Raw genomic sequence first — 15,799 nt, 5'->3', positions numbered from 1 at the left:
GCATTCTAATATCGGAAGGAAGAGTGTTTCAGACGGCTGCATAAGTGCATCTGAAAGCGCACGATGCAGTAACCGTCTTTGTTCGATGGCTAGCCAAAAGCCGCTGCTTGCGAGGATGGCTGGAGTTCGTGTGATGGTTTATGCTCCTTGACGAGATCGGCAAGGTATTGTGGTTCATTTGGGAAAAGCACTTTGTGTGTAAGGAGTCCTCCCTGAGGCTGCCACCATTTGCCACGGTCCCACGTGGGACGCACGCTGTGTTATTGACGGTTAATCGGGCCTTGCGTTCACTTGTGCAAACCTCACTCGGTGGGGAGAAATCTTGCGGCCTGGGTTTTTCTGAAATCCTCATGTGAGGTGTGGTGAGGACAACCGATCGATTGATTCTATTGGCCCATGAAATTTACTTTGTAAATATTAATATCGGAAAGCGACCTTTTTTGACACTCTCTCGGCAGGAGTGTTTGCTTCACAGTTCATCGCCGTTTTATTTGCCTACCGTCCGGATTAAAGGACGCACCGCAAAGTAAGACGCACCCCACAACCCTCGGGTTCTTTTGAAAGCACTAACAACGTTTGAAACGCGCAAATACGGCGCGGGTAAATTTGCGGTAACATCACTCGCACCGAGTGGAATACAGTTGCCAGGACAAAATATAGCAGCAACGTTATATTGTCTCGCGAATGATGCACAACGCCGCTCGTCTAAACACTGTTACACTCCCGGTCAAAGCAGGTATAAGCCGAACTCCGTTCTGTCTCCACGTGTAAATCAATTAATTAAATTGTAATGAGTTCGTGTCACGTACTAGCGAAACAGTTTTCTCTCCAGCCACCTGATAAAATCCGTTGGGCGGAATGAGCGGTGGCGCGTAGGCCGGGTGACGCGTGGTCTGGCTCGCACGGAGACCGAGTGGCGTGCGGAACTGAGTGGCATATACGTTGAGCGCGGTTGTAACCTTTGTGTCCAGGTTGCAGGCCACACAGCAGATTATGAGCCGCAACACCCAACTTTTGCTTTAAAATTATTGAAAAAAAAACTGCATCTTGTAATACACCTTTTGAAATATACTTTTGCGAAACAAGAGTTACACACGAGAGCTCGTCATGGTGCCATGGTGGTGAGATGTCAGATACCTCGCCTGGTATACAGGAGGTCGTGGGTTCCATCCTGACCCTGACGCCTTTATGTATTTGGAGTTTACCTGTTCTCCCTGTGGTCGCACGGATGTTTCTCCGGGTCCTCCCGTTTTTCCCTCCAAAGTATTTGTTCGCGGTAAATTACCCCACGATGAGCCACTTTGTTGAACTCTCATTTGTGGCCAGGTCGCTTCTTGTAGAAGAGCCACACAATTAAGTCGGCCTTACATGGTGAAATTAAAAGAACAGTTTGTTGGACGTCGCCGGGTTGTGTGTCCGGGGCTCTTTAAAACACGAGGCGGCGTCGGGAAGGAGTTGCGCGGCAAATCGTCAGCGCGCATCGTTTCGATGGGCTCGGCAAACGGTAAGTTTGCCGCGCCGGCACCGTGCGAGCACACCTCGTAGGTGACCCATGGGGTGAGGGGTCAGCACCCACGACGGAGGTTGTCTCACGGTTCGCCTTTCAAGTGGCTTGGGGTTTGGCGAATATTCAAAATTAAGTGTGGGGAGGCTGCCACCGTGCCCAGAAGAGGGCTTAAGAACCACGGTCGTGTGTTCAAAGCCTCGTGCGAGATGTTTGGAGAGGGGCCAGAGGGGGGGGGGGGGGACGCTGGGGTGGGGTGGCTGTGTCGGTCTGTTAACCCTTTTCCCATTCCGATGACGTTTGTGTATGTCATCAGTTTTTCTTTATCGGTACTGAGGCTCCCAGAAGGCCATGCGGGGAGGGCGTGTGTCACAGTTTTGACGCCAGCTATTGCAGAGTGCGGTCGTATCACTGCAGTTCTCTGCGGTGAGCGCAGTGTCTTTAAAAACAGCGGCGCTACGCCTCTCCGAATAAAATGAACGCCGAACCGTTTGCGCGTTCCGAGATTCAGAGGTGAAGGGGACTCCCACCCTGCCACTTGTAGATGTCTCTTAACGGGAAAGGGTTAAGCTGTTCCGTCCTGTAAATTATACTCGAAGCCCCTGGGCAAGCTCTGGGCCTACGGGTGCGAAGTTGATTGCGATGTATATTTGGAATACTTTATAAGGGTGGAATGCCCTGTATGAATCTATAACGTGCAGCTCGGAGGCAATGAATTTGTCTTAAAAAAAAACAGTTCGGGTGATTCAACGAGAATTGTTTTGCAGATTTAATGTCTCAGGTTTAAAAATAAAACCGTGATGAATCGGGCGTGTGGTGCGAGGGGAGAGTATGTTCTGGGATAATAAAGTACCGTAGTAAGAAAACGCCCAACATCAGCAGTTCGTATTTGAAGCGCGCGCGTTCACACACACACGGTAGTCGCCATACGTTCTGCTGTGCTTTGCCATATTGACTCTACGGTTACCCTTATTTCATACACTTACCCAGAGAAGCTGGGCCATTTGATTCTTTAACTCGTGGATTATTCTTTTGATAATCAGACTCAATACTCTACTTATTAGGAAACACAAGAATGGTTGAAGAAAAAAAAGTCTCTCCTCGTTTCCTACCAGTGTGTGTTGCTGGACGGGAGGTGATGGGTGGGGCTTGATCGACCTCATCGGCATCATGAAATGCGTCACCATTGGACGTGGCTTGTAGGGGGTTTCCTGCCTTCAGGAGGCAGGTCGGTTGGGGGTAGCCTCCATTTTATATTGGCCCGAAAAGCGACCACAAAATAAGTAGTTGATTACGATTGTTTGTCAATGAATCGACTTGGTTGACCAATAGCCTGAGCTCTGATGTGTGTGTGTGTGTTGTGGGGTGTGTAGGGTCGGTTAGAAACATTTAGGCTAGCCTGCCTACGATCCATCCTGGGTTTAACCAGGCTGGATTGTGTGAGGAGCTCACAAATCCTTGAAAGATCTGGGAAAGGTCCCATCGGTGAGCTCCTCCGGCAGGCAAGGCTGCGTTGGCTGGGTCATGTAGCCCGCATGCCCAGCCACCGCATGCCGAAACAGCTTTTGTTCGGCCGGATCGAGGGGGCTAAACGGGCGTGGCACGGGCTAGAGAAAAAATGGAGTGATGTGGTACAGGAGGACGTGGAGCTGAGTGGACTTGCCGATGACTGGTACCAGTGGTGTCAAGATCGGCCTCTGTGGAGGAGGCTTGTGAAGGATGCTACTGGGCAGTTGGAGGCAGTCGCCCTCCAGCAACAACGGAGGGCGGAGGAGCGACGCTCACAAAAACGAGCGGAGCGCCGGGTGGCTAAAGCACAGCAGGTTGGCACAGTAGGGGGCACAGGTGGTGCATCAGCCAGTCATCTTTGTCAATCGACCCATGGCACTTGGTTCTGCCCCGTGACCTCCTGCCAGCGGGTGTTCGACACTTCACGTGGCCTCAAGGAGCACATGGCCTGGCACAAGCGTCGTGGTGACGTCACCGACACTTAGTGGCGGATGGCGGTTGTTGTTGCTGTAGGGCTGCCACCTTTTCCGCTGTAAACCAAATCCGGACATATTTTTCAGTCGCACCAGGTCTATTGTCAAAACTGTGCGATCCACTATCGTAAAGTTCAGCACAATTCCGGTACCAGATCTCGGTACCAATAAATTCCTGCCGCCCGAACACAGATGCCGATTCCTAGACTGTACCGGGTCAAACCCGGGACAGGTGGCAATCCTTGCACGTGCGCAGTGTGTGTTGCATGATGCATGCTGTGTGTGTGTTGTGTATGCGTGTGTGCCCGCGTCCAGCCGGTCAACGTTCTGGCCAACCTCGCCAGCTCCACCGAATGCCGCCTAGGTCCTCCGCACCGCCAGGGAGTTGTGGGAGCCGCGATGCATCATGGGAATGCGAAGATGAGTCCAGCGCAAGCGGCGATGGCAGGTGTGGTCTCAAATGGCAGGTGTGGGCGGCACAGTGGCAAGATGTTAACTACCTCGCCTGGTATACACGAGGTCTTGGGTTCGATCCCGACCCTGACTCCTGTACATTTAGAATTTGCACGTTCTCCCCATGGTCGTGTGGAATTTTCTCCGGGTCTTCCGGTTTTTCGCGCCACATTTAGAATCAACGTCACGCGTTTAGAGTATTTGGCTGCTGTACATTTCCACGTGATCAGCCACTTCATTGAGCTATCGTTTGTGATAGTCAGGTTGCTTATGAAAAAGAGCCATCTACCTCAATGGGCCTTGCCTACGAATATAAAAAAATGTTCATAGTTTAGTTTTAGTTTCTCATAAAAGTCCTTTTCCACTGGCACAACCGAGCCGGTCCATGGGCCCTGAAGCCATACAGGTGGGTTTCCACCGCGGCTATTTTGCCGTGCCACGCCAGAAGCAAACCATTAAACTCTGGCCTCCCAAGACATCTGAATCTGACTTTCGTGGCCAAGCAAGGCCAGGGGCGGGCTTTACCATTTTCGTCACATGCTGTTGTGTCCGTGAGTACAACTTGAGTGCGCGTCACACGCGTTCCTCTTTATTTCTCAGTTTCAATCTTTTTTTTCCACGAATGTCCCTCGTTTTAATGTTATATGTTTCAGTTGCATCGACCCAGTTCTATTTTTTCGGGCTGTGTTGTTGTCCTACTTCTATTCGTAATGACCGTGACGGAAAGTAAAAGCGGGCTTGGGCAGGACGCAGCGAGATTAGGTGTGATGGCCGCTGAAGAAGACCGGTGATGGGATAGGCGGCCGAAAGGCGCGAACGTTCCCAAGAGTGTGGCCATCGCAGATATGAAGCGGTGAGATCGGTCCACGCGCGGGGGAGCGAGGTCGATGATGGGCACTGTCGAATCGTTGGGGATAGCAGCTTTACGCGGGAGGCCTTCGTCCAGAAGTACGGTTGATAATGAATATGAAGTTGGTTGTCAAGGTGAAGCTCATAAACAGTGTGCGGTTTTGCTCAGTGCCTTCATTTCGTCCGAAACAGTCCGGAACGCTGTTCCGGGAATTATTTCAGCGCCCAGCCAGATCCATCACGCACTAAATTGTCCCCGTGACTGTAATATAGGGTACAACAGCAAAAAACAGTGACTACAGATAGACGGGCCTTGTTACTCTGCAGTGGTAGTACCGAACACCGATAATCCCCACTCCAGGCCAACACTAGCGGCACTCCGGGAAATCTCAGGCGAGACGTGGAGCCGTGGTTATACGGGGGGTAATCGAGGAGGTGCACTTTTTGCACAGACGGTGGACGCTGCGAGCAAAGTAATTAAGAAGGGAATGTTTAGATCATGATAATAAGCAGTGCATGGCTAATGGCTGCGCGACACAATGTGGCAGCTAAATGGTCACAGCATGGGTGGTGGGTGGGTGGGGTGGGGGGGTGTCCTTTGGCCAAGCCTCGTGTACCCCCCCCGGAAGAACGAGCGTCAGGAAAGCTACGCTTGTGTTTTTTGCGGGGTTCGTCGTTTTGGTTTTCGCCAGCGATTGACTCGGCTGAACTGAGCTATGAAGCGAACTATTTTTTTTTATTTTCGCCAGGTAAGACGCCACAGAGCTCGAGAGCTATTTTTTTTCAGAGGCGACCTGGCTACCTCAAACGGTAGCTCGGCGAAGTGGCTCGTCGCGTGGGGAATGTATTGCAGTGGAATACTCTTAAACGCGCGACGTTGATTCTAAAATGTGGAGGGAAAAAAACCCGAGGAGCCAGAGTAAAAATCCACACGAGCACAGGGAGAACACGCAAACGCCAAATATACGGCAGGCAACAGGGTTGGGATCGAACCCACGCCCTCCTGTATACCAGGTGAGGGAGATAACATCTCGCCGTCATGGCTGTTTCCGTCATCAAGCGTAGACGGATAGGGATCTGTGCGACGTGTGTATATCGTGATGTTACAACCCTTTTGCATAAATCGCCTGAAATATGTTGTGCTTTTCTTTATCCCTGCCTGGTGGCTCGCAATCAGAAGGTCGCAAGTTTACATCCGAGTTGGGGGTGGGGGGGGGGCAACTCGCCAATCCCCGCCCCCCCCCTCCCCCTGCCCGATAGGGGGTTTACAACAGTGGTTTGTCTACGGATAGACCAGGGGTCGGTAACCTTGTGGCTCCGGAGCCGCCCCGGGCTCATTCAGGGCTGTTTCGTGACGTCATCTGCTAAGGACCGGCGGAGTGAGCGAGTGACGGCCGGCGCGTTGTGCCATGTGCGCAGGAGGAGACGGGGGCTTCGCATCCTCGCTGGTGCTCACCCTGCAGAGCCCCGCCACCCCGGCCGGCGGAGGAGCGAATCGACGGCAACACTCCACGGTGAGACGTTCGTGCTTTTCCGGAACACCTGCGCCTCACCTACTCGGTTGCTTTTCTGCGTGGAGTTTGTATGTTCACACCTCTTTGTTCTGTGTGGGTTTCCTCTGGTTTCCTGCCATAGGTAAGACAACTCTTGCAGGCTTAGTTGGCATCGGCTAAAACATCCCGATGCAGAAGATTACTCAATTGGGATTGCGCATGGTAACATCGCCATCTGTTTCTATGGATGGTTGAACTTCTGGAGCCAACTGTGCCAATCTGAGATGCGGGGGAAGGGGAACACACTAAACGCAAAAAGCAGTTCGAAAGAAATTCGTTTTAATATAGATTTAAAAGTGGCTTCCTCAGATGGCTCCCTCAGATATCAGAAGGGAAGAGCGTTCCAGACGGCCGCAGAAGCGCACCTGAAAGCGTGCGATGCAGTGAGACCGTCTTTGTTCGATGGCTCGCCAAAAGCCACCGCTGAGAGGATGACCGGAGGTTCGCGTGATGGTTGAATGCCCTGTGTCGAGATAAGCGAGGTGCCGTGGTTCATTTGTGGCAAGCACTTTTTTTGCGTAATGAGCGCGACCTCAGAACGTTTTCGTTCGGCAACCAGAAGTCAATGCAGCTCGGCGAGCACTGAACCAGACACGGTCGGATCCTGCATTGCCCCGTCACGACACGTGCCAGGGGACTTGGTACGCAGCTGCAGCTTGGTGGTGTTTTTAGCATTCCCAAGCAACCGCTAAAGCCGGAAAAGGTTCCCCGAGACTCGGCCACCGTGCCGAACAGCGCGGCGATACAACCCAGAAGCACGCCGAGAAAGCTGTACACAGCACAAAATGCCGTGGGCGGTACAAAACAAATCCATCGTCTCTTGCTGTATCCTGCTTGCCCGGTTTACGCTCCCCCTGTCTTCGTTGAACCCACGTGGCGTGGAGAGACCCTCGTCTAGCAGTGGATTGGCAGTCACGGCTGTACGCGTACAAAGATTCACACACGCGCGCACACCGATGCGGCTGCCCTGAATACAGACGCAAGGAAGTGTCTCCTTGGGATACAGACAAAACTCCACCAACGCTCCGGGAGAGGGCCCGAGAACCGGGCATGACCACAACCCAAACCTTCTTCCGCAACCTCTGATGGGCACGGTTGGCTACGTACGGTGCGCAACAATTTCAACGTACATTGCCTCGACTTGTTCGAGGCGCGCTGCATCCGTTGGTGCCCCCGATATCAATTTTTCAGCTCTGTCTCGCTCGGTTTGTGTAACGGCCCTTTTGTCAATCCACTGCGGGGATGAAGGCCCTCCCCAGGGGGGTGAGGGCCTCCTGGGGAGGGCTTGTTTGGCCATGCTTCACAATTCTGGCGATCACGGGTTTGTGAAGCGGCTGGGGATGCCCGGCGCGATGCGCTGACAACTGCGTCACCACTCCGCCACCTTTAGTCAATCATCATTAACGTCAACCGTTGTTTATCCATTGCTGCAGCAGTTAAGAGTTCACACATTTCTTGAATTGAGCGAGGTTATCAGAAGGACTTTGAAAAGGAGACAATGGGAATAAACTCCAAAGCGTGGTGGTGCTAAGGAAATGCAGAAAGAAAAGTGTTGTGACCTGCGGTGCGGTGGTGGTGGTGGTGGTGGTTGAACGCGGTGTGCAGGACGAGACTAAACAGTCGGTGTCTGGTAGGCCGTGTCCTCAAAGTGCGTGGAGGAGTCAACGAAACAAATTGATGGGGAGTAACCATGGCGATCCGAGGGGGTGGTACTTGTCTGGGTGGTGTCTTTAGACACGCCTACCACCAAGTAATGTCCACGTGGAGAGATGCTCTGAACAGAAAAATCGGATCAAGACGATATCGTCGCCAAAGCCGTTGAAGCCACCAACGCCACCACCACCACCAACCGCACCTCCATTGCCAACGCGTTCTCTCCTCCACCCCGCGGCTGTACAACATTGGTGCAGCGACCTCCAAGATCTTCCCCCCCCAACGCTATCCCACAATCTGGCCTTGTTAGGCTTTTGGGACATGTGGAGACCTCTCCGATGCACGTATAACAATAACAATTAATTGGTGGGGTCGGCGGGGGTGGGCATTACCCACTTTGTTTTTCAGGGGGGCTCCCGTTCCTGCTTCCAGCCGCTGTCGCTGGGCCCCCAGTGCGGCATGACGGGCGATCGCACGCGGTCCCCGCAGGAGAGGCTCGAGGCGTTCAACCACCTCGGCCACCTCCCCTCGCCCACGGCTCACCAGGTTGGCGCGGCAACACCGCGGCAACACCGCGGCAACACCGCGGCAACACCGCGGCAACACGCTCGCAGCGCTCCTCACGTGTTCGCGCGTCGTCCGCGTTGCCGCGCTCTCTCGTAAATTTGCCTCGCTCGACGCAAAGGGAAACGCTTTACGCGCTTATCGATCGTTGTTACAGCTTTGATCGTGCGGTGTGCTGTTAGGCACTTGGAGTTTTTCGTACCTCCGGGGCCCTGCACCCATCAACTGCGTAAAGTGTATATATATATAGGCAGAGTAATGGGGATGCTTTTTGTGTTTAGTTTGTTGTCCTTCCCCCCGCACATCCACTTAGCACGGTTGGCTACGTACGGTGCGAAAGAAGTTCAACACACGCACATCAAAACGCGGTACATCAATGCAGTTTGCAGGGTGGGTGGGGGGTGGAGGCGAAGGTTCACGGGAAAGGACGGACGATGCTGTCGGCGAGGCGAGAGTGGTTCTTTCGGTAAAGTCACGTAGAAGGGAAACAATAAAATAATAAAAATATAAAACAATAAAATTGTCACGACGTTTCGACTGCAACACAAGCAATCATCATCAGGTGTGATTGCTTGTGTTGCAGTCGAAACGTCGTGAGAATTTTATTGTGAAATATTTTTATTATTTTATTGTTTCCCTTCTACGTGACTTTACCGAAAGAACCAAGAATATGAATCCCTGCAGTCACGAAAGCTTTAAATCAAAATATAAACACGTTCTACTTAATTAAATAGACTTTTTAATAATAAATGTTTTCTCCTACAACATCAGAGTGCAGCGCCACATTAAATACGCACTACAATGATAGTAGTTTAAAGCCATTTGAAGCATGTTTTTTATTTTTTTGGGGAGGGGGGGTGCAGAGCTTTGTGACGTCATATTTGAGGGGGGGTCCAAAATCGCGTGACGTCATTTATGGACGGCCCCTGTACGTGTACACATATGGGTGAAGGATAAAGACGCAAGAAGGCGTTTCAGTTTCCCCGCGTAAGTAAACATAAATACGTTGGGTTCCATCAGACTGTTGGTGTTTCCAGACAAATATTATCAAGCAGCATTTGTTCAAGTGAGCAAACTCTGGATATGGTTTCGACTTTTTTTGCGTCTCATCAGCAGTGTCAGGCTCGGTTAACAAATACTGCTGAATGTCATTCTAGTCTTCATGGCCCAGTTGCATCTTGGCTGCGCTCTGGGCACCGTGTAACGAGACGAAGAATCCGTTCGGAACTCTCGCGCAGAGTAGTGGGGCGACAAAATAGTCACCACTTTCTGGGGAGGTAAACTCCGGTTGTCCTATTGGAAAGACTCGCCCCCGCCACAGGAATGTGGATTCCCCCACCGCTGCTCCGGGGCTGTAAACAGGAGATGAGTTTGTTTTGAAGTTACTCATCCACACATCTGCTGTGTGCCACATTCGTCCTGCGTGCGGCGCGCGTTAACCAACGCGCGCCGCATTGTCCGCTTCACCGCGGGTGCCGCGACGTCGTTCCGTACGAGGGTAGAAGCCGCGTGCCGGCGTCGCGGTCCGAGTTTTGCCGAATATGGGAGAGAGAAAAAAAAAAAGTTGCCTCCGTTTAGAAAAGGCGCGCGCCGACCGCCGTCCCCTGCGGCGACACGCTTTCGCAAGGCCCTCCCGAAAAACGAGTCCGGAGATTCGGCGATGCTTTCCCTGGGTAAAAAAAAAATCAATAACGCTGTCCTCGTAACAACAACAACAATAATAATTATTATTTTTTAAAAAGAGCAGCGGGGCACGCTCGTCGCGTGCTGCTGATTGGTGCCCCTGCGGTGTCGCGCTTTTAATACCGGCTCCTGCGATCCACTGCCCCCCCACCTCCTCCGCCACGCGTTCGGAACGACGAAGCGACTCTGCCGGCGATAATTAGCCCAGCCCAACTTGGCGGTGGCTGGATTTGTTGTTTCTGATTGAGCCCGTGTCAATCTTCCATTAATTAAACTAAACAATCAAAATCCCGCTGTTAGAGGCCACTTACCCCTGCCGGCGTCCCGTCGACGCCTTTGTTTTTTGGCGTCCTCGGTCGTCGTCAATTTTCATAACCGCGTCCCCCCCCCCCAGCCTTATTGCCCTAATAAACCCTCGCCGATATTAATTTACCGAACTCGCAAAGCGCGAAGAATATATTCTCGCACGTTTTTATTGCCGAAACTGGGGAGGTCACTGTGGGTGCAGGACCTTTAATTACGCGAGATTTTAGCCCCAAATCCCCGAGATTTCCCGATCGCGGCTTTTCATTAGTGTTAGAATGGCAGGCGTTCGGTCTCCAGGCAACCGCTGGCACGGGTGCCCTGTCCCTCCGTGATGAACGTTTTAATGCCCAGACTCTGACTCTGCGAGGAAATGATCGCGCTTGAGCACTGGATCTTTCCGGTGTCGTGTTGACCGTTGTATCGAACGAGTGCTTCTTTGAGCTATGCGGACTTATTAGTGTTGCTCCGTATCTGTGTGCGTATTGCTCCGTGTGTGCGTACATACGTACGCGAATGTGCATGTGTGTTTGAAGAGCGGTGGAGCAATGGTTTGCGGCACTGCACACAAAAAGCCGGCGACCCGAGTTTGATTCCCGCTCGCGATTTATAACAGCGGCGAATATTCGAACCAGCCCCGGTGCGGTGTATAAACGTGAGCACTGGGGATAGTCCGGCCGTCTGGCCTCCCACCCCTCGTGTGTGCCATGCCGACCTTCATCCGCGCTCGCTCACAGCACTTGCCCCAACTGTCTGCCGTTTGTGGACTGCCATAAAGAGCGCAGCGTTCCAGTTTTAATCCCTGGCACAAAAATCAGTGGCAGCTGATCTATAGGTTGACTTGGCCTAAAATGAGTACCTGTTGCGGCTATGATGTCAACGTGGAGCGCTGTGCCAAGCTTAGCGCCACACTACGCCCTTATCAACGGCCGGTTGCGTCGAGAGCGAGAGAGTGAAAGAAGAGCCCGCGAGAGAATAATGCGTTTTAATGAGCTTGCCAAGTAGGAGTCGGTAAGCAATTACGATGATTACTTTATGCTTTCCGTACAAGAAGAGGAAGGGTGGGGGGGGGATTTCGTCACGTTAATTGCAACGCTCAGGAACAGAAATTCTCCTTCGCAAGTGGCTGGAGAGTAGTAATCCGCGTGGTTAAGTGAAGCCGGGGAGAGGCCGTTGCGCGTGGCACGGAGGAACTGGGAAAACGGAGTCTTGGAGATCCAAGTTCGCCGCTCTTGACGGGGAGCGTCAGACATCCCCCGCTAATTACCGTCGCCCGCGCTCCCACAAGCACTGTTGCTGCTGCTGCTGCGGGGCTTGCACAGGTGCAAATTACGATAGCGTCGCCGTTTTTAACTTCCCGTTTCAGCATTTTTTCCCATTTTGCTGCACTCTTAACCCCATCCCCCCGGTTCCCTGTGGGGTCGGGTGACTCGCGGTAACCCAGCTCCTGATGACCATGCGCGAGTCGCATTTCTATATAAATAAAATAGATACAAAAATTCATGAACCGAGCCGTTGCCACGGGCGTCGACACAATCCCGTCCAAGATGCGCCGTAAAATTCCCACGGAGGCGGCGGCGGCGGTAGCCGCAGGAACGTGGCAACAGAGTTCGTAACAGCGGGCCGCTCGTCCGACTCGTGTTGACAGGCTTGATTAAGGGTCATTAATTAGGTGATAATTGGCCACCCCTCCCACGTAGTGCCATTTAAGATGCAGGTTTTTCGCACCCGAGCGTGCGGCTCTGCATCAACGTGACGCTTTTACGGGAAAAACAAACAAACGAGTTTTTATTCATTATTTTGTGAATGTGTATTTATAGTTTTGGGCTCGGTGTTAAGGGGCACAGATTGAGTTGCATCCCTGCGATCACTCGCTCGCACCACTCAACTGGAGAGCCGACTCTTCCATGGTGGTCAGACACCACACGTGACCTTCACGTTTCAACTCCCCCGGCGGTGTACCCATTTGCGTTATGGACAGAGATTGGGGAAGAGTTGTCGGGGCAGGGAGGGGGGTGGTGAAACCCCAACGGTTTCAACTGGCCCGCCGGGAGATCAGACCGAACCGACGACCTCTGGATTGCTATTGCTGTGGCGGCTCGCCATTCCACCGCGGCAGAGCGTGGACTCGGTTCCATTTGCGTACGGTCACCCGGACACAGCCCGTTTTTTTTACGAACGCGGCAGTGGTAAATCACGAAAGGCGAGGGGCCTAGCGGCGACGGGATTTCTCGGCCATCGCACCTTTGATTAGGGGCGCCAGGGTAGTGAGATGTTAACTACCTCGCCTGGTATGCAGGAGGTCGTGGGTTCCATCCCGACCCTGACGCCTGTATTTTTGGAGTTTGCGTGTTCTCCCCGTGGTCGCGTGCATTTTTCTCCGGATCCTCCGTTTTATTTTCCTCTCCACGTTTAGAATCAACGTGCAATTTGGAGTATTTGGCTGCTATAAATTTCCACGTGATAAGTCACCTCATCGGGCTATCATTTGTGATAGCCAGGTTGCTTCTGAAAAAGAGCTACATAGCTAAGTGGGCCTTACCTGGTAGAATAAAGATAGATATTAAGCACGGTTGGCTATGTACAGTGCAAAAGAAGTTCAACGTACATACATAACGTACCGTTGAAGTGGCGTCGCGCCCGTGTCTAACGAATTCACGAGTTTGGTTGGGCGAGTTCCCTCCTATTTTTTTTGTGAATGCGGAGAACGCGACGAAGGAGCCCATCGGTGAGACGACGGGCCCACTCCACTCGTGGTTTAATCTCGCGTGGCGGTTGGCCAAGGCCGCGTTGTCACTGAGAGGTGCCGACGACCTCCTGGAGCAATGAAAGCTCTCAACGGCGAAAACCGACAAATCCTGAGCACGACTTTGATTATATCGTCTGCCGAGGATATTGTGTCACCGATTTGAAAAGTTGTCGCATCGGTGATTGTACACGGTTTCGATTAGGCGACATTTATTTCTCCCTTCGCCGAAGAAGGCAAGGCCGAGTCGACATTTTCAAGGTTGCTTTTTCTTACGTTTCTGCGGGTAAAAAAAAAAATCCAGCTTCTGTTATCACGTGATGAGTCCGTGAGAATGTTATTCTAGTCGACAAAGAGCAATGACGGTGAAAGTACAATGCGTGATTCAAGTGCCGAAATAAAATGTCTTGATCTGTAATGGAAAGCCCTGTCACACTCGCTTTGGCCGTGGTGCGCAAGCAGTGTTAGCAACGACACGAAACCGATTGTCAATTACGCTCCCCTCAAGAGGAACAAAATATATAATGGGTCATATTTTGGGCAATTTACCTTCTCGGTAAAGAAAGTTATTTTGTTATTACCTGCTATGAAGAAGGATCATTGACCGACGTCTTGTCTATCGTGTGTAAATCTTTCCTCTTCACGGCTGTGGTTTTGACGGACGTGTTGAGTTTTTTTGGACTGTAATGGCACCGTGGGGGCACCGTGGGGGCACCGTGGGGGCAGGCATTCTCGTTGCTCGTGCTTTCTGGGCATTTCGGCTGCGGTGGGTTAAGCCATCCCTCACGCGACTTGTTAAGTCTGTACAGCATACTTCACCACCATCGCCTTTATTACCAATTCACTTTTTTTTATTTTAACAACCGAACAAAACACACAGCCTTACTGGCACTCAAATTTCGATTTAAAGCTTTCATGACTGCAAGGATTCATCTTCTTTGGTTCTTTCGGTAAAGTCACGTAGAATGAGAATAAAATACTGGCACTCGCTTAAGATTCCTTCACGGGGCCCCCGTCTCGCCATCAGCCACGGGGGAACGTCGTCACGGATTTCGACCGTCGCAGGAACGTCAATCCCGCGGCCTGAACGGACAAACGGTGACGGACGGCAACGCAAGGCGCTCCTCGGAAAAAAAAAACATCACGGCCGCGTTTTTTGGGCCCGCAAAAGGAGTTAATTCTACAACAAACACGGTCCCCCCCCCCCCCGCGTGCTAGGAATAGCTCCGGCTTTGAAGGCGGCCGACCGGCAGGGTGCTCCGCTCGGGAATTTTCATCGGAATCTAAACATTTCCCGTCGGCGCGAGACGACGTGCAGCCGAGAGGGGCCTTTGATGTCCCCCCCCCCACTCCCCCCCCAACGTCGTCTTTGACCGCCGACAAGACAAGTCGTCTTCTCTTTTTGCTTTTCGCGCGCTCCGCTAGCCGTTGTGTGCCGTTAATCTGCGCGAAGGCGGGCCCGTCTAAAGCGGGGCCCGTTTCTGACATTTCGCCGCGCTCATTCCAAATCCCCGGCCGGCTTATTTCGGAACGCGGAAGGATCGGCTCGATTTTGGCGCATATCTCTTTAAGGCCGGCCCTCAGACCGAGCGGTCGGCCTTGAAGCGCCGCGCTGACTCCACGTGCGGACGTCACCGTCGGGATTAGTGTCCTCGTTTAATTCCCGTGTTCCAGGATCTTGCGGGCAGTTTTTGGTGCGGGCGCGTAACTTCGGGCCACGTCGAGCAGGCCAGCATCCCATCCCACATCGCACACCGTACTTGTCCAAAACACCCAGCATTGAGTAAATACAATGTTTACCTCCCCACGATCCGCGCGCATGAGTGTGTGGGTTTGGGGAGCGGGTGTGTAGCGGTACTTGTGGTCCGCTATGAATGCGGCGACCAGAGTTCAATTCCCGCTCATGGCCAACACCAGTGACGATTATCTGAACCGGTCCTGGGCTTCCCCTGGGCTGACTCGGCCTCAAATGAGTACCTGGTGCGGTGTGTAAACATCGCCACCGGGTAGTCAAAGGCCGCCAGGGCGTGGTGCTGGCCACCCACCCCCTCGTGTGCCGTGCCGGCCTTCACAGGTGCTTGCTAACGGCACTTGCCCCAACAGTTTGTTAAGGCTATACGGGGGATGTTTGTCTTTGTCCGTGTGCCGTGCCGGCCCTTAACAGTTGTTTCTTAACGATCAGCGATAGAAAAAAAATAGAAAAAGATTAGCATTTGTAACGTGCACAGTTTTCGTTCACTCTCGGTGGGAGACATTTATTCGGAGGCGCTGGAAGCCACGGACAAAAGCGCCGACAATTGCTTAAGCTCTGCGGTCCTATCTTGGGATGTGCATCGCCTGGGTCGCCCTACGCTTGCAAACCTGGCGATGGCGACCTCGACGCCTGCGGGATCGGGAGTTTTCGCGCGTGAGTGCGTTCCACCGATCCCTCACCGTCTCCACGGCGCTGGACCAGCGGACGAGCGAAGCAGCGCCGCCGCCGGTTGCTCGGCCCTGCTAACAAGCCGTG

At 52.7% G+C, this 15,799-nt stretch overlaps 1 protein-coding gene across 1 annotated transcript in view; it reads left to right on the top strand.

The window, feature by feature from the left end:
• The window catches only part of LOC116948106 (homeobox protein PKNOX2-like), a 134,750-nt gene that overhangs the window by 98,725 nt on the left and 20,226 nt on the right, over positions 1 to 15,799 (top strand). Inside the window, exons 6-8 of the mRNA XM_032964458.2 lie at positions 3,802 to 3,934; positions 6,208 to 6,302; positions 8,403 to 8,540. Of these exons, the coding sequence (XP_032820349.2) occupies positions 3,802 to 3,934; positions 6,208 to 6,302; positions 8,403 to 8,540 (366 nt within the window). The remainder of the gene's footprint in view (positions 1 to 3,801; positions 3,935 to 6,207; positions 6,303 to 8,402; positions 8,541 to 15,799) is intronic.

This window comes from Petromyzon marinus, chromosome 32, assembly GCF_048934315.1.
Source record: "Petromyzon marinus isolate PM22_M1 ecotype Great Lakes invasive population chromosome 32, UKy_Petmar_22M1.pri1.0, whole genome shotgun sequence".
Taxonomy (NCBI): domain Eukaryota; kingdom Metazoa; phylum Chordata; class Hyperoartia; order Petromyzontiformes; family Petromyzontidae; genus Petromyzon; species Petromyzon marinus.
This window is presented reverse-complemented; position numbering and strand designations above follow the sequence as displayed.